Consider the following 20888-nt stretch of genomic DNA (forward strand, 5'->3'; position numbering starts at 1 on the left):
TGGTTGTGTTTGTTTAATCTCATACCCAACAGTAGAACATAGAAAATAAAAATGACGTAGGAGGAAGACAAATGAGAAGAGGATGACGAGAGAAAAAAAATAGAGGAATATACCACCCTCCCCCCCCCCCCCTGCCTTGGCCATATTCGACAATATCCTTCAGAGCCATCCACAATCTGCGGGCCCTGCTTTGCTGGCTGCTTGGAGAAAGATCCAGTCAAGTCTGAGGCTACAGTCGAGCACTGATCGGGACAAGCGCTTTGCAAAGGTGATCCACATCCAATTCCTGGGAGCAGCAGCCAGACAGCCCCCCCCCCCTCCCAGATGGGAACCGAATCCCACCCCGAGGGCAAAGCTAAGGCCTGGGCTGCTCAGGTAGACCGAGAAATGGAACTGACTTCTTAAAATATCTTTTATAAAATTCCCTGCAAGTAGAGAAGCTGGACTCAAGGAAAAGACGCTCTAGGTCAGTCTATCCGTCCCATGACTTTTTTTTTTTTAATGTGGGGAATCTTTTTATGCGGGGGCACATGTAAAAACAGCATCCTTGTCACAGGCCCCACTGTTAAGTGGAACATGCTACCCTTTCTTGTTCAGTTGCGCCTGAGTTGATCTTTTCCCCCAAAGTGGGGAGGAGGGAGAAACGGAACCCTCCAGGGGAAAAACAAAAGCCTTACTGTTTAAGCAGCCCCTTTTTAGAATGGCTTATGGCTATGACAGGGTTATTGCTTCCCACCTGGACATAAACAATAAAAAGAAGCCTGCATTGAATGACTCCATGCCGTCCCAACCACCCCCACCCCCACCTCAATACACTCCCCCCCCTCCAATATCAACCTTCACCTTTCCTTTTGCTGGTACAAACGTAAGTGATTCTGGCCTCCAGCTTGGAATGAGAACTACCAAAGGCGAAACAGGCTGTCTGCTAAAGAAAGCATACAAAAGTGTTTCGAGACCCCTCCAGGTGCCTGAGAAAGAATAAACTGAAGCAAAAGCTTCAACTGTGTAGGGAAGCCACTTATGCCCAAGGTGGCTCAGGCAGTGGCAGCCGCCGAAAGACATTCTTGCATGTCTTTTGAGAACTGAAGGTGAGCAGAGAGCCATCCCTTCTCGTGGAACTCCCACTAGGCCATGCTGCAACCTCCTCAAGGGGGCAGGAATCTCCTGGAAGAGGGAGAGCATCACTGCTGTGCCAGGGGGACTGTCAACACCCTCTCTTCCCAGGCACAGTATCCCCCTCGCTGCAGAGCTCTGTTGAGCACCAGGATGGACCCAGGGCTCACTGGCTGCTGCCTGACAACATTAACGGGGAGAAAGGTGGTGGGGGGGGGGCGTAGGCCACATAGTGAGCAAGACGAATGGGGGAAGAAGCAAGTGAAATAGCCCTTCGCCAAAACAGCAGGCACGCACGTGCACACACACAAACACACGAGAGAACAGAAAAAGCTCCTCCAGGAGGTACACACCATCCTTGGCTGTCGAGTCCTGGTTTCAGCCCAGGTGGAAGGATTCTTGAGAGGGGGGGGGAGGGCTTTGCTGCTCAGCAGCACAGACCACCCCCTCCTGCTGGAAGTGACAGAGAGAGCTTGATATGCCAGGAAAGAGGGGCCTTGTCACAAAACCCAAAAAAGCCGCCTTGGGTACCAGCCACCAGGGCTAGGGAGGGGCTTCCGGTGGGCGAGGAGAATGCTGGGCTTAGCGAGTCAACTGACGACTAAAAGGGGTGCCGAGGGGAGGCGGCCCCTGCTGCAAAAAACAAGAAAAAGAACCCAGCTTGCAGCCGCTTGATATGAAAAGTGAAAGGAGCACTAAGCAGCCATCCTGGGAAATCCGCTGAGGCGCGCCACTGAGGCCCTGCCCCAGCTGCAAGAGGAGCTGCCGGCAATCGGGGAGGGGGTGTGTGTGCTTCCAGTCACCGCAATGTCCAGAAGGCTCCATGCAGCCCTATGCTGCATGCCCATCTCCCCCGAGCTCTGCCCTGCCTGTGCAGCAAGGAACTAATGTGGGCCTAACATGATGGAAAAGACCACAGTGGAGGTGATAAGAAAAGGAAAGGTGGTTGGGCCTGGGAGGGATGACGCTAGGAAAAAATGCCTGATGAAGGTGAAGGCAATTCCACCACAGGACCCCCCTCTCCCTCCCCGACTGCAATTCCAAGCACCTGCCAAGTCGTGTGCATGCTCAGTTGTTGCACATGTGTCCAGCAGAGCAGGAATCGCATGGGGTAGGAGGAGAAGGACGCGGCCATCCACCAACAGGCTGCTCTTCCCCCTTTGCCAGGCAACACTGGTGGTGGTGGTGGTGAGGGGTTTGGAGCGAGGTTTAAGGTACGGGGCTCTGTGGAACGTCCTCCTGGGTGGGACAGGGGAATTTCCCTACCTCCCCAGCCCAGGAAAAAGTCTAGCGCCAGCTCCGATAAGAATAAACGCACGCAAGCTGGAGGAGACGGGCAGGCCTGAGAAGCCAACAGGGAGTTCAGTTTGCTCACTTACATGCCCCACAAATACTGCAAAAGAAGAAAGCAAGTCTCCTAATACCTTTCACTTTTAGAGCCTTTGGCTGCCGCCCAGTTAATCACCATGGGGGGGGGGGACCCTGAATCACCTTGCCCCTGGCAGACCCCCTAATTCACGAAAAGGCAGCCAAACAGAACTCAGCTTGTACCTTAAAACTGCTCCAGCCCTTCACTGTGCACACAGGAGATGCCTCCCCTTCTGCTGAAAGGAGAGGCGAGCACAGGAGGAAGGGAAGGGCCAGGGGGAAAAAGGAAACCAAAGGAAACCGACTGGAGTGGAAGTGGATTGCCATGGCTTCCAAATGCAACTGACAGGTCGAAGGTTAAAGATCGAAGGCGGTGACCTTTGGCCTCCTCTCCCTGCAACAGTCTTGATAGCTCCATTTAAATCCTGGGCAACAACTTCTCGATGAATTCTTTCACAGCCATCATCTCCTGCAGGGATTGAGAAAGGAGGAGTTCCAGTTAAGGGCCAGGAGGAAGCACTCCCTTCTGAGGAAGCAAGGCACAACTTTTGTCCTCTCCTCTCCTCTCCCCTCCGCCTCCCCAGTCAGGGCAGCCCAAATCAACCAACTCCTAAGCCCTGGTGGCATTTTTTCAAGATAAAACACAAGCAGAGTCTAGGGGCACCATGGAGACTACATTTATCCATGGCGTCAACTCTTGCAGGGACCAAAACCCACTTCCATCATATTCTCAAAACCTTAGCAAAGCTACATGCATCATCAGCTTGCTTTCAAGGCCCTGCAGGTGTCTCAAATGAGACCCAGTTTACAAAACCTGAGCAGGGGGGGGGGGAGAAAATACTTCATAATTTCCTCATGTTGCACATTTTCGCCTAAACAATTTTTAACTGTGCTTTAGGTCCCAAAGAGAGCTTGCAACCATTTTAAAGTCCCAAAAAGCATCGGTTTATCAAACAAAATGTGACCAACCCCCACCCCCACCCAAAGCAGTAATTAAAATTGCTCTCCCTGGGGGGAAAAAACAAACACACACTGTGGCTTCAAGGGTCCATGGGCCACCAGCAACATGGGGGGGGTAGGGGTGGCAGTGAAGCAGAGTGATGCAGCGTGAGGGCAGAAATCAACAGAAATCACTCTTCAGTGAGTGGGAGAAGAGATAAGGATATATCCGGTACAAGACTCTCACACGGGAGGCTTCTGAAGACCACAATCCATGTCAGGCTGCAATCTGACATGTTCTCTTTAAGGCAGCCAGAGCTCTTTGCAGTAGCAAAAACAAAAGACTAACATACAGCAGCACTCTGGAATTAATTCCACCCCCACCCCGACCCTAAGATCCCTCTGTTGAAGGAGCAAACAGTGGCACTGGAGTTTCCCTACAAAGCTCAGCCAACACAACAGGTGTCCTGAGAAAAGGAGCCTCCATGGAAGGGGAACGTGCAAAAGAAGAGGTGGATTTTTTGTATCCCATTTTTTTACTACCCAAAGGAGTCTCAAAGCATCTTACGATCGCCTACCCTTCCTCTCCTCACAACAGGCACCCTGTAAAGTAGGTGGGGCAGAGAGCTCCCAGAGAGATCTGTGACTGACCCAAGGTCACCCAGTTGGCTGCGCATGGAGGAGCGGGGAATCGGACCTGGTTCTCCAGATTGGAGACTGCTGTTCTTCACCACCCCGCCACACCAAGCTGGCTCCCAAGGGGACCATCACAGAAAATGCCATTTCCCGTTGTTGGCCAAGCCTCCAACAGTCAAGACACAAGCCAGCAGGCAGCCTTAGACTTTCCGATCCAGTTGGACCTTATGTGGAAGGAAGTGGTCCCTGAGATGTCTCCTCGTTGCTTGGGAAGACATGGCATCTCCTAGCCCCCCTCCCCCTCCCCCTCCCCACATGCTTGTTACCAAGTCCCCGGCAACAAAGCAGGCAAACGGGGCTGAAGCCAGCCACTCACTAACCTGAGGGCAGGAGCTGTGCATCAATCCCGGGTAAGTTCTGAACTGGACCCTGCTTGGATTGACGATGCACTTCAGCTTCTCAGCAGTGAGGGCCCCGAAGCGCACTGGGATCATCGGGTCCATCTCCCCATGACACTGAAGAATGGGTATGTCTTTGTTCACACTGTTGTTTGCTGCCTGCAACAAGATTAATGACGAGGAACTGCGGCTGACCCAGGTGGAGAGTAAGAGCATTCTGCATTCTGGCAAACAGTCTCTCCACTAGCAATCTATGCTTGCGGGGTTCTCCCAGCAGAGGAAGGAGACTGGTTCTTATCTTGAACGCCACCCACCCCAAATGGCTTAGGTACCAAATGACTTAGGTACCACCACATTGGGGGGGGGGGAGCAGGGCCACAATACCTGAGGGAAGGCCTTGTGCAGAGGGAGCCAGCAGCTGAGGGCCACGATGCCAGCCAATTGATGTGGGCAGGTGAGGGATGTGTAGAGGGAGAGCGCACCACCCTGGAGGACAAGAGGAAGCAAGCAGGTCAGGATTGGCCCAAGAGGAGAGATTCCCCACCTCCACCACCCAAAGGACCCCCGGATTGCTACGTGTTAGAAAGCAGGCAGTGAGCAAAAACTGGATTCCACTCCAGCGGCTTTGGTTTACGCCCCTGGGCTTCCAAGATCACACCAGCACAGCCTGTGTTTCCCACAGGGGCTGGAAACTGGCTTTTAAAAGGTAAATGAAAGCAGAGTGATGAAGGGTGATGAGTTCTGCACTAGACCCTGAATTCAGCAGCTGTTGTCTGTAGTGTGCCCCCCTTTTCTGGAAAACCTATGCATCTCCAAGGGGCCAGAAGCCACTGGACATCTGCCCCAACAGGAAGGCAGTGACTTGGGAAAGGGGCACCCAATGCTTACCCCCCAGTATCTACCGCTAACCCTGCAGCCCCCATCCAGGAAAGCAACCGACCATGCCCTGCCTCCACAAGCTGCCCTGCTTGCCCCTCTCCTCTGCCTGACCTGTGAAAAGCCTCCTAGGACGATGCGGTTGGCTGGGATCCCGTTCTTTATCTCGTGCTCGATGACGGCTTTAACTGGAAGGCCAAGGAAAGAAAGCTCGAGGCAGCACAAGATTTATAAGGCTCTGCATACACAGTCAACGATGCCAAAACTGCTCTTGCATTGATCCAACCTGCACACACCCCTCCCGATAATCTCTGTGCTGCCACCACTACAGACACAGCGATGCGGCTGCCCATCTTGATCTGTCTGCGCCTGTGGCTGGCCCATCTGCCATTTTATAGCAGCCCTGCAAAGTAGTTTAGGCCGGGAGAGAAAGTGACTGGCCCGAGGCCACTTGTTGCCAAATGGGGATTCTGGGTTCTACACGATGATTGCCACGTGACACTGGCACACCACTCAGTGTCGCATTTGCATCTAAAAAAATCTCCAGATTCCTCTTTAAAAAATGTTAGTACTTCAGTTTTCCAGGTTTGTGGCAGAGATAGGAGGGAAAGAAAGAATTTGAGTGGGGGTAGAAAAAAAAAAAGACCAATCCTACCTAAAACTCAGAATGTTCTTCAGTAGCACAACATAACATAAGGGCAAAAGTGCATAGCCTTTTTTGCAAAACAGGAGGTGCTGGTTTTGGTACCCTGATTTTTACCATCCCAAGGAGTCTCAAAGCGGCTTACCATCGCCTTCCCTTCCTCTCCCCACAACAGACACCCAGTGAGGTAGGTAGGGTGGAGAGAGCTCTGAGAGAACTGTGACTGGCCCCAGGTCACCCAGCTGGCTGCGTGTGGAGGAGAAGTGAGATATCTCCAGATTAGAGGCCGCCACTCTTAACCACTACGCCAAGCTGGCTCTCGAGGGGCCTTTCCCTGAAAATGCTGTTTCTCGTTGCCGGCTGACAGACAAGATGCAAGCCTCAGACTGTCGGATCCGACTGGACCTTATGTGGAAGGAGGCGGCCCTCAAGACATCTCACTACCGCTTGAGAAGACATGGCCCACCCTGGGCTTCCTCGGTGGTTTCCCATCCAAGTCCTAGCCAAGGCTGACCCTGCTTAGCTTCTGAGACCCACTTGCAACCCACCCACTGGCTAAGTGCCTTACTGTTCTCAGCGGCTTTTTTAATTCCAGTTTCATCCTCCGGTGCATCTGGACTTAGCCCCATCAGATCAAACCTAGAAAGGGAAAAGTGAAGGTCAGCCACAGCAGCCGGGCTTGCCTGCCAGGAAGCGACTTGGGGCCGAGAGATAAGCTGATTGGAAACGTGACCGTGTGGCTAGACCGCATCATGCCAAAGCGCTTGCATGTAGAAAAACACCATTTTCACTGAACAACAAAGAAATCCAGAGCATGTCAGTGGCCCTAGGAAAGGGTCCAGCTTGCCATTTCCCCTAAGAATCCACAGACTCTTGTTTCACTAGGTATTAGATGGGAGAGAGCCAGCAATTCCCCCACCCCACCCCCCTTTTTCCTTTTTAAAACCAGTTATGCAGATTAATGCCGTAGGCTAAAAAAACTACACGATACAAGATGCACTGCAAATGCTGAATTTACAGAAATAACTGAAGGTGAATAAAAACTGACCATAAAGAAAAATACTATTGGGTGGATGGCTCTGGGACAGATCCATCATGCTGCATCTGCTATCCCTTCTTGGATTACTGCCCCTGAGGTTTGGCTCTAAAGGCTGCATTCTCTCCTCAACAAGGAAAATCTGTATTCCCCTCTGTGAAGAGACAACGCCAGAATACCAGCCCAAATCAGAATGTGAATCCCAGAGCACCTTGACGGCTCACAAAATTTCCGAGGAGATAAACTTTTGTGAGCCATAGTTCACTCTGTCAGACGCAAATGAGGAGCTTAGACTGATCCGGCATTGAGCAGGGAGTCAGACTAGAGAACCAACTCTATGGTTCTATCCCTCTGGCCTTATATCCAGATCAGAAGGTCTATATGGGGGGTTTATAAGGAAGGGTCACTTTGAGACGGGATGCAGCAGTACCATGATGGTTCCTCATTTTCATTTGTATCTGTCAAAGTGAGCTGTGACTCACAAAATCCTATACCCTGGGAAACATTGTTGGCCCTTAAAGTGCTCCTGGACGTGAATTTTGCTCTATTACTACATACACAGCTCCTCAATCAAAACTATTCCTCTAAAACATTCATCAGCCCACTGAACACTCTGCAAAGGATTAGCCAGAGGCAGACTTCAGGCCCTCTTGCCCGTTTCCCTCTCTGGTCACTGCTTTATTTGCATCTTCTCCGCTACTCTTGAGGATCGGAGCCTCAACTGCAGGTCCAGGTGCCATGGCTCCTTGTTGTATGGAGCACGCCAGAGTTAAGAGACACCCGACACAGAAAAGCACAGGTCAGGGAAGACTACTTACCTAGCTGGCCATTCAACTAAACATTGTTTTATACTAACCAGGATGGCATGACCATCTTCATGTTGAGCGTGACGGGGATCCTGGGCCTGCAGTGCAAGGGGAAAGAAGCACAAAATAATCATAATCACCTGACAGGAAGGAAGTGGCAGCACGTCCTGTGCTTCTCCTCTCAAAAACCAGAACTCATCCAAAGAGACCGACGGAACGTGTTTTTTTTAAAATAATGAATGCAGAGAGGTGTTTTTTTTAAAGGCCCCTTGACTTGTTAGGTCCACCCCCAGCAATTCTGTGCTCACGTGATGCAACTTCAGATGTAGAGAATGCCTCCAGCTCTCCCCACATCTGCCCACTACCAGAAAGCACATTTCTCGCACCAGGATGGTGACCAGGTTGAGACAGGCTTGGAAGACAGGCAAAAAGCCTTCCCATAAGTACAGCCTGGTGTCCGCCCTCACAGCATCCTCCTCTCTGATGCAAGGCCACACACCATTCCTCCTGGACCAGGCAGTGTTTGATGTGGTTGCCTAGCAGCCCACCCAGGGACCTGGATGTTTGGGTACTGGCTTCAGCCTAGGCTTGATGCTTTGGCTAGGGAGATGCTGGTAAAGCAGCAGCCATTTCCTTTGGCGGGGAGGCTGAGGGCCCTGCGCAGGCCAGAGTACCCCCAAGAACTGCAGACATATAGAAGGACTCCAGGCTCATGGTGACAGGATTTGTGCAGAACCTGATCTGGAAGAACAATGCAGAGCTGCTTTCTAAGGTAACGGGGAGGATGGGAGAAGGGAGGGCAGAACATTGCAGGCATAGCTGAGCCGTACTTTGCAAGACCCATTTTGATTTTTGCAGGCAGGATGAGGAGGCTTCTGGCTCTCCCAGCTCTTCCCACTGGGAAGCTCAGCTCCAGGAGGCACTCAGGAGGGCGAACGGCTAGCTCTTCCTCCTCTTAGGCTCTCTAGACCTCTCCACTTAGCCATTCTCCTCCTTCCTTGCTAAAACGCTCTCACGCAAGCAGAAAGCCATTTGGAGGCCCAGACACGCACAAGCAGAGAGCTTTGGCCTGTGTGCACAAGACGATCGGTAGCTCTTAGCGAGGACTGAAGGGAATAAAATGCTCAGGCGCACAGCCCTTGCAGAAGACAGAAACTGGAACACCATCAGTGAAGCCCTCTCCTGTTGATAAATGCTCAGCTCTCCTCTCTATTTAACTCCGGCTGAGGAAGGAGAGGAGAAATACAGTCCTTCCAATGCCCGGCTGCTGAAAGCACATTTACTGAGTCAGCTTTGCCATGAACATTTCTGTTGTGCTGAACTGGACGTTCTGAACACCAAATGTCTTCTCACAAAACGTACCATTATCTGAATGGCTGATAAAGTCAACTCTGAACCATGGAGGATTTTACTTACAGGTAAAATACCTGGCTAGCAAGATCTTTTAGTCTTTTTTTTAAAGTCAAATTGTCTTAAGATGCTGGATGCTAAAGCGTTCATTTGATAAATTCTTCCCTGAAGACAGGACCTTCAACAGGCAATCTGACTCAAGCCACTGTGCCTTAAGAATGGCACATAGCAGTGGCATGTGCAGGGTGAGAAAGACATGTCTATCTGGAGACAGCCAAGAGACTTAAAGCAGCACGGGGATCAAGCAGGATATTGCCCTGGCTCCCAAATAAGGCACAAGTGGACTCCTATATACTCCTAGAATCTAGATGCGATCACACTTTGGGGGCAGTGAAGTCTTCAGTCCCCATTGGCTAAGCAGGTGCCATGCCAGGGAAGGTTCAAAGCTATCCTAGTGTTTGCAGTCCACTATGTGTGAGGGAAGGACCACTGGCAGTTTGGCTGTGACTGAAGCAGCACAAAGGCTCTAGGAATAAGGGGACCTTTACTGGGTTGGAGAAAGAGCAAGAAAGAGAACCGGGGGAAAAGCTACTGGTAGGAAGCCCAGGAGCAAGATGGCTGAAGGGAGGCTGCTGAAGAGGCATGGGACTGAGACAGGACAAATAACAAAGGAGACCTGAGGAAAGAGACTGAAGAGGTAGAAGAAGAAATGGGGAAAAAGAGTTAATAAGAGTGTGGATGGTGAACATCACGTATCTTCTATTTGAAATAACTGGCCAATTATTTGGCCACAGCCTCTTAGCAGCTATGCACTGAGTCAACAAGGAAGCTAGGGAAAAGCTGACCAGCCTGACATTACGGCATCCGCCTCCCTTGCCCTCCCCTTAGAGACACCTCTTCTTCAAGTCACAAACCAGCCCTCACTCAAATACAGGCCCAAGGCAACACTTACGCGTGAGGGCAGATGTATTTCACATATGGGAGCCGGATGGCAGACAGGGCCTCAGCCCAGCTGTGCCTGAAGGAGGGAGAGACAGAGAGAGGAAAGGTCAGAACTTGTCTTGTGGAGGAGACACACAGAGAGGCGAGGAGAGACAACTGCTCCTGTACACCCATGGCTCACGCGTGAGACAATTCCATTTTACCAAAATGTATAGCAGAATACGCCTTGCGCTGCTACCACTGTGGTAAGTGCCATGCTCCTAGCACCTCAAGTTCCCAAAGCGCTAAATAAGTGGCCATCAAGTTTTATCAGTGAAAATAGGGTTTTAATGGATTTTATGGTGATGACTGTGATGACTGTTACCTGCCATGTGGGAGTGGTGGGATATAAACTGAATTATAAGTAAATAGATACATAAATAACAAACTCTCAAGGACAGATCAGTACTATCCTTGCGCAGCCCGAGCACTGAAATCTGTAATCCCCCAACACTCTCCCACCCACAAGTTCATGTTCTAAACGAGAGCCCCAAGACGGCTGCGTTCTCTCCTCCAAAATGAACAGAGAGCAAACGCCTCGGAACCAATTCATACGAACAGCTGCCACTGGACAGGCTGCAATCCCTTAACCATCTTCCCCACTCCCCAAGACCTGGCTTGCGCTTGCCTGCATTTCTCTGAACAGCCTCCCGCTCCCTGAAAAATAAGTAGCCAGGGGCTGTTTGATTTGCACACGCATCAAATTCCCCTCTCTCCTTAAATGTTATCATGACTCAAAGGCTGGCAGACACGGGCTGCTGCTGGCAAGAAGGTGCCCACACTGGGCCACACGTGGCCTTAACCTGACATATTCTTGCCATGGCACAGATGAGAAGTGTTGTGTGGGCTCCAGCCCACACACACTTTGCTCCAGAGAAGTTTGGAGGTCAGGGCTGCAACGGCCAATGGGAAAGAGGCAGAAGGCCACCAGCTCTGTCCAATATTATCAGCCTTTTCCTGGCCTCCCAGCTTCCAAGGCTGCTGCTCGCCATGGTCAAAACCTCCTGACCCCTCATAACTGCAGCATCAGCCTCAACGACAAAACAAGACCAGGCAGCCAACAATAGCTTACGCTTAGGACGCTCACCCTGTGTCTCCGAGCCCATGTAAAAAAATGACCTGTGAAAGCAAGAGGAAGACAAAACACATTAGGCCAGCAGCACACTGAGGCCCATTAGCAACAAACAACCAAATATGTATATTTTAAAAGCACCTGGGATGGCAGAGGAATGATCCAACTTAACAAAGAAGAGAAGGAACAGCTGAGGAATGGTCAACCACTTGCTTGCTGCCTACTCAACTGTAATCAATGGGACATTCACCTACCCCTCACCCACCCCGCCCCGCTTGTTGGAAAGGAACTTGCCAAGCCACTCCTGTCTTGCCTACTTTTGGAGGCTGATTGAGCTACGCCACCCCCTCCATGATTTAGAGCAGAGGCCAGAAGACTTGCCACCTGAGAGTTCTACCCACACACACAAACACACGCACAAGAGGGCGTGAATTGCTGGGCTGGAGGTTATCACCACCTGTTAGTTAATCCGATAAACTGACTTGACTGCCTGCCCCTCCCACCTATTGCTCAACCTTGATTTTCTTTTTAAAAGGGAAGGATAAAGCAAGGCCAGCGTCTGGCCAGTGTGTGCATATGACTGTGAGTGTGAAAGAGAGAGAGAGAGAAAGGCTATTGCGCAGATGCACCAAATGACTCTTTCTGAACCCCAGCTTCCCTTTCTGACATAACTTCTAGCTCTCAGAATAGCAGAGATGAGGAGATGAGTGTGGACACTACAGGGTCCATGCCTGCTGTAACTGGAGAAACTGCACAGGCAGCCAAGCACTATTCTCAGCAGATGGGGGGTGGTCAGAGGAGGTTTCAGGACCCTCCTTGACTCCTTTCCCCTCCCCTCTTGTCTCTTTGAACTCCCCTTTCCAGGTTCTAGTCTTGCAGAATCCTGTTTGATAGGCAAAACTGAGAAATTAGCAATTCAAATCCAGTTTGAGGGGTTCAACTAAAGGATCCCTTGGCCACTTTACAAGTCCTGTTGCTGGTTGCAGCAGCTCACATCTCAGGGTCACCTTCTCCTCATTTCCTTCCACTTCCACAGAGCACTGACAGTGAAAGCAGAGCAAAAGGAAAAGGGGCCCCATGTGATACAGATATTTGTAAGCCTCTCACTCTCCAGAAACGTGTTTTTCCCCTGACTCTCAGCCAGATAAGATTGAAAAGGGTTGTTTACTCTAGATTAACTTCCCATATTAAGCACTGCAGCTACTTCAGAAGACTTCCCAAGTGCTCCTGGGTCTTGCAGACTCTGTGATCCACACAGGAGAGTCACCAATTGCTTCTCCTTCCCTGATTGCAATCTCTGGGCAAATGTGATTTACATAAATTATACTCCTTGGAAAATTCAGATTTGTGTAGGCACAGAAGATGCACAGGTGTGCAAGAGAGCTCAGAACATCTCCGATGATGTGAGTACAGCCAAGGTCAGCAGCAAGAATGAGGATTACGCGAGCTTTAGGGCTGGCACTGTGACAGCTGTGCCTCTCTGGTCTGTCACGGCATTCCCACCTTTAAATTAGGATGGCGAAGAGTGAGGCTTGGTTATTGACTTTCTCGTTAGTACAGCAAGAGCCAGGAGGCTAGCACACGCTTGGACCGCTGGGCTAATTACCTGCCAGAGACAGCAAGCCTGGCTGTGTGCTGGTCCTACACAAACAACACTGTGTGGTTAACTAGAAAAGGAACCAGATTATTTTTATTCATTTAGGTACCATCCCTCCCTTCTACACGCAGGCACACAATAATCCCATCTACAAAATCCCACCTCCCCCCCCACACACACACACAAACACACTCCACAGGGCGAGGAGCCCCTTCACATTTACAAGGGGGGGGGGACTACACAGAGGAACTAGATCCAGTTAATTCCTTTAATCTTCCTGGATCCCAGCAGATGGTAGGCCTAAGAGAGCATGTGCTTACCGCTGCAGTCTCCCGCTCTGCCCCTGAAACGGTCACGGCATCGGCAAGGAGGGGGACAGACATGTTGTTACCGCACATACACCAATAGAGGCTTCAACTGCTCACACCTGGAGGAGGGAAAGAGGCACACACAAAAATGTTGGATTATGTCACGCTTTGTTCACAGGGGATGTTGCCCAATATTTAACACAGCCCAAAGGTGCTGGGAGGCAGGTTGCTTTGTGTCCGGGTTTACAAGAAACAGATGCAAGTGACTGCCGACGCCTTCCACCAAGTCCGGGCAGGAGGCAGAATCCTCCATATGAGAACCCTTCCACCACATACCGGAGTCATTGATTCCTCTGTTTATTTAAAAAAATGAAAGCCATGATTTTCAACACACAGGACATTATAACCCAGGATATCCCTCCTTAACACCTGGGCACTCTTGCTGCCTGGACTACAACTCCTGAAACTTCATGAAAGAGGAGTGTTCAGTGGGCAAGCTGGTTGCAGACGGCCCTGGTAGTCCCTGCACGTAAATGGACTGCCCCACCTATAAGCAGGGGAATGGGGGAAGCCAAGCCAGCTTCTCACAGCAACCTATATGGGAAAAAAAGCAACGTTTGGAGACTCGGCTAATATTTTAGAAGACCTGTAAAAAGCAGAGATGCCACACAAACCTGAAAAGATATACGAGCCCTTCAAAAACTATGAATATTTTGAATCCCAGCCTACTTGAGGCTGTACAGCCCTTATCTCGAGGCATATTTAAATCATAGCACTTTGTAAAGGAGATAGGCAGCTCAGACTTAGGTTTGCATACGTTTGGGATACTGAGCTTCATGTAATTCTCCAGAAGTCCTGTGTAGGCATACTGGTACATACAGATTACTTGGTTTTGGAATGTATTCTGCAGTTTTCTAACAGATCTGAGACATGGAATTTTAGGAGTCAGGAACAACATCACAGCCAAGGGATCCATTTATTATTATTATTTATTTTATTTTTTTTAGATTTATTTCCCACATCTCCCGATAGGCTCGAGGCGGGTCATAACAACTAACCCCATTAAAATTCCCATTAAAACATCAATCTACTAACATGACGGCTAAAAATCCCATCCCTCCCCCAATTATCAAAGAGGTGAAGAGGAAAGGATAGGGGAGTAGCGTATACTCCAACTCCTAGGGGGGGGGAGCGATGTCCCTGATTTGCTGACCCCAGTCTCAACCATAGACCTGGTGGAAGAGCTCCATTTACAGGCCCTGCGGAAAGCTGACAAATCCCGCAGGGCCCGCAGATCAACTGGGAGCTCATTCCACCAGGTAGGGGCAAGGACCGAAAAAGCCCTGGCCCTGGTCGAGGCTAGGCGCACTTTCTTCGGGCCGGGAACGACCAACAGGTTCTCACCCGCAGAGTGTAAGGCCCTGCGGGGGGCATAGAGCGGTAGGCGGTCCCTCAGGTATGTGGGTCCCAACCCGCGTATGGCCTTGAAGGTTAAAACCAAAACCTTGAACCGGATCCGGGCAGCAATCGGCAGCCAATGCAGCTGCCTCAGCGCCGGCTGGATGTGGGCCCTCCAAGATGTTCCAGTGAGGACCCTGGCAGCTGCATTTTGCACCAGCTGTAGTTTCCAGGTCAGGGACAAGGGTAGGCCTGCGTAGAGCGAGTTACAGAAATCTATTCTGGAGGTGACTGTCGCATGGATCACTGTGGCCAAGAGATCAGGGGACAGGTAGGGCGCTAGTAGCCGGGCCTGGTGAAGATAGAAAAATGCCTGGCCCGCTACTCTCTTGACCTGAGCCCCCATAGTCAGGGAGGCATCAATGGTCACACCCAAATTCCTAGCTTGGGGCACAATGGTAAGTTGCACCCCTGCTAGGGTGGGTAAACGCGCTGCCTGTTCCCGCCCCCTTCCCCCCAGCCACATTTCAAAGAAGAAGATGCTGTAAAGATGCCTCCCATGCCTGAGAGGAGATGGATGGAGCATAATGGCAGGGTCTCAGTTAATTACTATCAGCATTCCACCGTTAAGGATACACCTGCCCATTAACCCCCTTGACAGGTTTATTTCCGTTACTATATTTTCCCCCAGAATTAAACCCAAACACATATTGTTGTTGTTAGGTGCAAAGTCATGTCCGACCCATCGCAACCCCATGGACAATGATCCTCCAGGCCTTCCTGTCCTCTACCATTCCTCAAAGTCCATTTAAGTTTGCACCGACTGCTTCAGTGACTCCATCCAGCCACCTCAAACCCATGACAACCATATAAACTAAGCTTGTTATTCCTGTTTGATCCTGGAATCTGTTAAACATCTACATTATGCCATAGGCTAACTTACCACATACCCTCTACCTATATGTATGGACTGATAATTCCCATTTCACAGTATCTGTGGAAATGTGCATGCACATAAAAGCTTATACCTTGAATACAACTTGGTGGGCCTGAAAGGTGCCAAGAATAAGCAGCCCAGGACATCCTTAAACAATCCCAACTGGAATCTTCAAGGAAGGAACTTCCACAATTTCTCTAAACCAATTGTTCCATCTAGTCACAGAACATTTATGGCAATCCCATAGGGTTTTCAAAGCAAGAGACATTCAGGAGTGACCTGATATTGCCTGCCTCTGTGTAGTGACTTTGGACTTTCTTGGTGGTCTCCCGCCCGATTACTAAGCAGGGCTGATCAAGGTTAGCTTCTGAGAGGTGATAAATGAAACCAAATCCTCTGGGCCAGATGAACTGCATCCAAGGGTACTAAAAGAACTTGCAGAACCTCTGTCCATTATTTTTGACAATTCTTGGAGAACAGGTTAAGTGCCAGAAGATTGGAGACAGGCATATGTCCCCATGTTCAAGAAGGGGGAAAAGGAAGATCCAGGTAACTACAGACTCATCAACTTGACTTCTATAGCTGGCAAAGTTTTAGAACAAATCATCAGTCAGTCCTTGAGCAGCTAGAGCAGATGGCTGTTATTACTAAGAGCCAGCATGGCTTTCTCAAGAACGTGTCAAACTAACCTTATCTCTTTTTTTGAGAAAGTTACCTTGCTAGATCACGGGAAGACTGTGGACATTGTTTAGCTTGATTTCAGTAAAGCTTTTGATAAGGTTCCATATGATATTCTAATTGGCGTTAGTAAAATGCAGTATGGATTCTATTACTGTTAGGTGGATTGAGAACTGGTTGACAGATCACATCCAAAGGGTGCTTGTAAATGGTTCATCATATTCTTGGAGAGGACTGACGAGTAGAGTGCCTCAGGGATCTGTCCTGGGCCCTGTATTGTACAACATATTCATAAATTATTTGGATGAAAGAATAGAGGGGGTTGCTTATTAAATTTGCAGATGATACTAAACTGGGAGGGGTAGCAAACGCACCAGAAGACACAATCAGGATATAGGATGATCTTGACAGGCTGGAAAACTGGGCTAAAATGAATTTTAATAGTGAAAAATGTAAAGTTCTGCATTTATGCAGGAAAAATCAAATGCATCACTATAGGATGAGTGAGACTTGTCTTGGCTAAAAATCTGAAAGAAGTGCCTGACAGAGCAGTTCCTCAGTGAAACAGGCTTCCTCAGGAGGTAGTGGAAGTTTTTAAGTAGAGGCTAGATAGCCATCTGACAGAAATCCTGATTTTATGAACTTAGGCAGATTGTGAGTGGGTGGGCAGGAAGGGATGTGCCACTGTTTGTCTCTTGTGGCCCTTCCTTGCATACCCAGGGAATTGCTAATTGCTGCTGTGGGATGGTAGGTGAATTTCCTCCAGGCCAGGCTGGATTCTGGAGATTTTTGGCAGAAGGATCACTTGGGCATGAAATTGGGGTCACCGTAGGTGAGCAGGTTGTTGTGAGTTCTAGTGCAGAGGGTTGGACTAGGTGACCCTGGAGGTCCCATCCAACTCTATGGTTTCTATGATTCTAAGATCAATGTAGCCTGGGCCATCCAGGTCAAGGTTCCCATAACACAAGGCTTTTGGGGACTGGGGGAAAGTTGTCCTGTCGATCGTACTTCCCCAGGCTCTCACATGCATCGCCATTGCCCCAGTTAAGAGAGGAGATTGGCATGCGTCCCATTTCGGAAGGGAAGCAACTTTTAAAATGACTAACTCCAGAGGGGCAGCCATATCACCTAATGCAGCAAAAACCATTTTGGGAGCCTTGTGGCACCTTGGAAGATTTATTTGGCACTCTTTTAAACAGGCCAGAATCCAGTTCATCCAGTATTAAGGCAAGGAGATGCAATGGGCATTCAATCTAAACTAGGAGGAGGGAATGACACTTTACATTTAGTGCACTCACTTGCTTGGGGAGGAAGCAAGAATGAATCAGAGAATCAGCATGAAGCTGTCCTAACAAGGAGCTCTTATCCCTGTGACAATATTTTATGAGAAAGTAGAGACTGGAAGGAGTTATTCTTCACTACCCCCCTCCCCCAGTGCATACAAGCACTCACTCTTCTAGGCCTTGCACATGCTTTGCAGACATATACCTACCTGTCAATATTAGTCAAATGAGACTGGTTGAATGCCCCAGTGCAAGAATCTCAGCCTGCTTAAGTGATGACGGTGTGTTTTGGGACACAGGCTGACGCCTCACCTGCAGTCTGCCCTCCCACCCATTATAATTTCAGCCATTGCATTTATGCTTCTGCTTTCCCACAATTCAAAGTGGTACCCTGAGAGTTCCCAAGAGGCCTCAATCAAGGACTGCTGAGATTAATTGCTGCTTAACATCAGCCAGACAGCTGGATGAGGTTTCAACCCCACCCTGGTTGCTGAGGGAATTCTTACCTACCACAGAAAACCGGGCAAGTGACTATTTACAGGCCTAGACTACAACTTCACCGTTAATGGTTTTTATATAAATTCTTAGACTTCCTCACATGGGGGATGTTTGTTTATTTGTGTTTACATTTCTAACCCACCCCACGTGAGCTTGTCACCTCAGGGTGACATACAGTATGACACTGATCAGCCAGACACTATAATTGAAGTTGGAAGCCATACAACCCAGATGAAGACCCTTCCCCCATAAGCCACACATTAAGGAAGCTTACCGCTCCTACACAACCCAAAGTCCTTTATTTGATTACTGTTGATGCCATCAAGGTGTTTTATAATTTAAACTACTAAAATCAAACCACAACACAAAACAGAGTTCCCTTAGCCAGGCTTTCGTGAAACCCTGGGGTTTCTTGACGGTGTTGGAAGAATTTCCCAAATGGGTGGGAGTTAATTTAATTTCTAATATATTTTTATATATATTAATTTGTCATTTCTTGGGTGATATATAGGGTCATGTTGACCTGCCACCCCCCATGGCTAATGATGGTCCTGGAGGGGGTGGGAAGGGGAGGGGCCTCAGTTGGGGGTGTGCACAGCTAAGCTTCTATGTGTGTAATACCTTCAGATTGTCTGGTTACCAAGAAAGAGGCATTTGGAGGTGGTTTGCCATTGCTTGCTTCTGTATCATGACCCAGGTATTCCTTGGGGGGGGGGGGGGCGTCTCCCATCCAAATACAAGCCCTGACTGACTCTGCTTAGCTTCCATGATCTGATGCTAGGTTGGGCTATCCATGAATGCGGAGTGTGACTATTGCCCTCATTGCTTCCCTTCTCTGCAACATCCTCATTCTCCCCAGCTCTGAAAATGGCAGCACTGCAGCCATGGCCAGCCCATCCCCCTTCCTTGTGCAGGTCGACTACTTGCTAAGATGTCACACCTCTTTAATGAAAGTCCCTGTGCAATGCCCTGCAAAAATGCTTTGGGAGACAGCACATGAATGAGCCAGGAGGAGATGCCTACTCATATGGGGTTATGTTTTATTTATTAGTTATTTATTAACCAAACTTTTATGCTGCTGCTCCTAGACCAGCTACCTGCAGCGGCTCACAACACTGAGTTTTACATATGGTAGACCTGCTTGCTCTGATGTTGTGGACTTGAGGGTGAAGAGTCATGCATCTGCTTCTGGTTTATGATCCACTGTAAGCTGACAGTGTGATCTATGGAAAAGCTTAGTGCAGGGGTGCCCCTAACTGTGGCTTTCCAGATGACCATGGACTACAATTACCTTGTGCTTGTGCTGGCAGGGGCTCATGGCATCTGTAGTCCATGGACATCTGAAGAGCCACAGTTTGGCCACCCCTGGCTTAGTGGATGGGTGGCTTTGCCTTTGGGAAAGAGGGAAGCAGCAAACAGACCACCCTCATATAATTTCCATTCCAGATACAAGTGCAGAAATTAATCCATCTTTGCAAGCATGTATTTATCACCTCTTAGTCCTTATCTAAGAGCCTCTTGTGGCGCAGAGTGGTAAGGCAGCAGACATGCCCATGAGGCTGGGCATTCAATCCCAGCAGCCGGCTCAAGGTTGACTGGGGAGGGCACTGGCAAACCACCCTGTATTGAGTCTGCCATGAAAACGCTAGAGGGCATCACCCCAAGGGTCAGGCATGACCCAGTGCTTGCACAGGGGATACCTTATCTAAATGCCACGCCTATTGCGCTGCTCCCCTCAAGATAGGCTGTAAAATCTGAGACCCGATATCTTTGACAGGGCCATCTGCCCAGACTCGGCACATACACACACCACACACTCCTGCTGAATGTGCCAACCTATTTTATCCCAGTTCCCACTGAGGACAATTTGGTACCTTGCCCTGTAACTTAACAAAACCCAAAACTACCGAGCTAGTTCATCCCACCCCCATACTGAATAATAAAGCAGTCCTGTAACTCAGTGGTCCCCAACCTTTCTGAGGCTGGGGACCGGCAGGGCATCGGGCCGCGCCCGTGCATCGGGCCGCGCCCGCATAGCCCGGCCCTGATTCCCTCTCCCCGCCCTCCCGCAGTAAGAAGCTTCCCGGGCCGCAAGCTTGCAGCCTGGGAAGTTTTTTACTGCGGGGGGGGGGGAGCCGCGGCCCGGCACCATGGCCTTCGCGGCCCGGCACCGGGCCACGGCCCGCAGGTTGGGGACCACTGCTGTAACTCACCCCAAAATCAAGAGAGCACAACATTCAAAGCCAGAAATGCCACAAGGGATGTGGTCATGGTTTAGGGGCGGAGGATCTGTTTGCAGGTAGACAGCCTAGCTTCTACCACTAACCACCGACAGCTAGAAAGTTCAGATGGTCTGCAATTTATTTTGGTCCATTTGTAAGGAAGTTTAGGCTCAGAGACTGGCCTAGATCGTCCAGCAAGCTTCCATGGCAGAGTGAGGGATCCAAACTTGGGCCTCCCAGATCTTAGTCCAAAGCTCTAACCACTGTACCATAATGACTCACCCCCTCTTGGTCGTGGAAAACATAGGCTAGACACACTGCAGTACTTCTGCCATTCAGAGCAGACAATATTAACCGAAATGGCAGTTTCTAAGTATATTCAAAGATCAGAAAGATAGGTGCATTTTAACCCACAAAATACCACTCCTCCAAAGGCAGTCAGCTGGGTGACCTTGGGCTAGGCATAGTTCTCTTAGAGCTGTTCTCACACCCCAGTCCTCTTCGAACTCTTACAGTCCCACTACCTCACTGGGTGAAGAGAGGAAGGGAAAGGTGTTTGTATGCCACTTTGGGACAATCTCAAATAGTGAAAAGCATAGTATAAAAACCATCTCTTTTAATTTTGTATTGGACTTGCTTTGATTATGGAAATCCAAAGCACTAAGCATAGAGAACAGAAAGTCTAGAAAAAGAAGATTCCTTTAAGATAAAAGAAAAGAGGAATATACAATCTCCAGTAAGATACTACT

At 49.5% G+C, this 20888-nt stretch overlaps 1 protein-coding gene across 2 annotated transcripts in view; it reads right to left on the minus strand.

Annotated features, from left to right (window-relative positions):
- LYPLA2 (lysophospholipase 2) overlaps positions 1-20888 on the minus strand; it is a 26074-nt gene continuing 5186 nt past the window's right edge. For both annotated transcript variants that reach the window (XM_077337580.1, XM_077337581.1), the window contains exons 2-10: positions 13136-13242; positions 11234-11265; positions 10118-10183; positions 7866-7913; positions 6542-6612; positions 5445-5518; positions 4839-4940; positions 4437-4613; positions 1-2950 (exon numbers count right to left, since the gene is read on the minus strand). In XM_077337580.1, the coding sequence (XP_077193695.1) occupies positions 2900-2950; positions 4437-4613; positions 4839-4940; positions 5445-5518; positions 6542-6612; positions 7866-7913; positions 10118-10183; positions 11234-11265; positions 13136-13213 (699 nt within the window). In that variant the 5' untranslated portion in view covers positions 13214-13242 and the 3' untranslated portion in view covers positions 1-2899. The remainder of the gene's footprint in view (positions 2951-4436; positions 4614-4838; positions 4941-5444; positions 5519-6541; positions 6613-7865; positions 7914-10117; positions 10184-11233; positions 11266-13135; positions 13243-20888) is intronic.

The sequence above is a fragment of the Paroedura picta genome, chromosome 5 (genome assembly GCF_049243985.1).
Source record: "Paroedura picta isolate Pp20150507F chromosome 5, Ppicta_v3.0, whole genome shotgun sequence".
Classification (NCBI taxonomy): Eukaryota; Metazoa; Chordata; class Lepidosauria; order Squamata; family Gekkonidae; genus Paroedura; species Paroedura picta.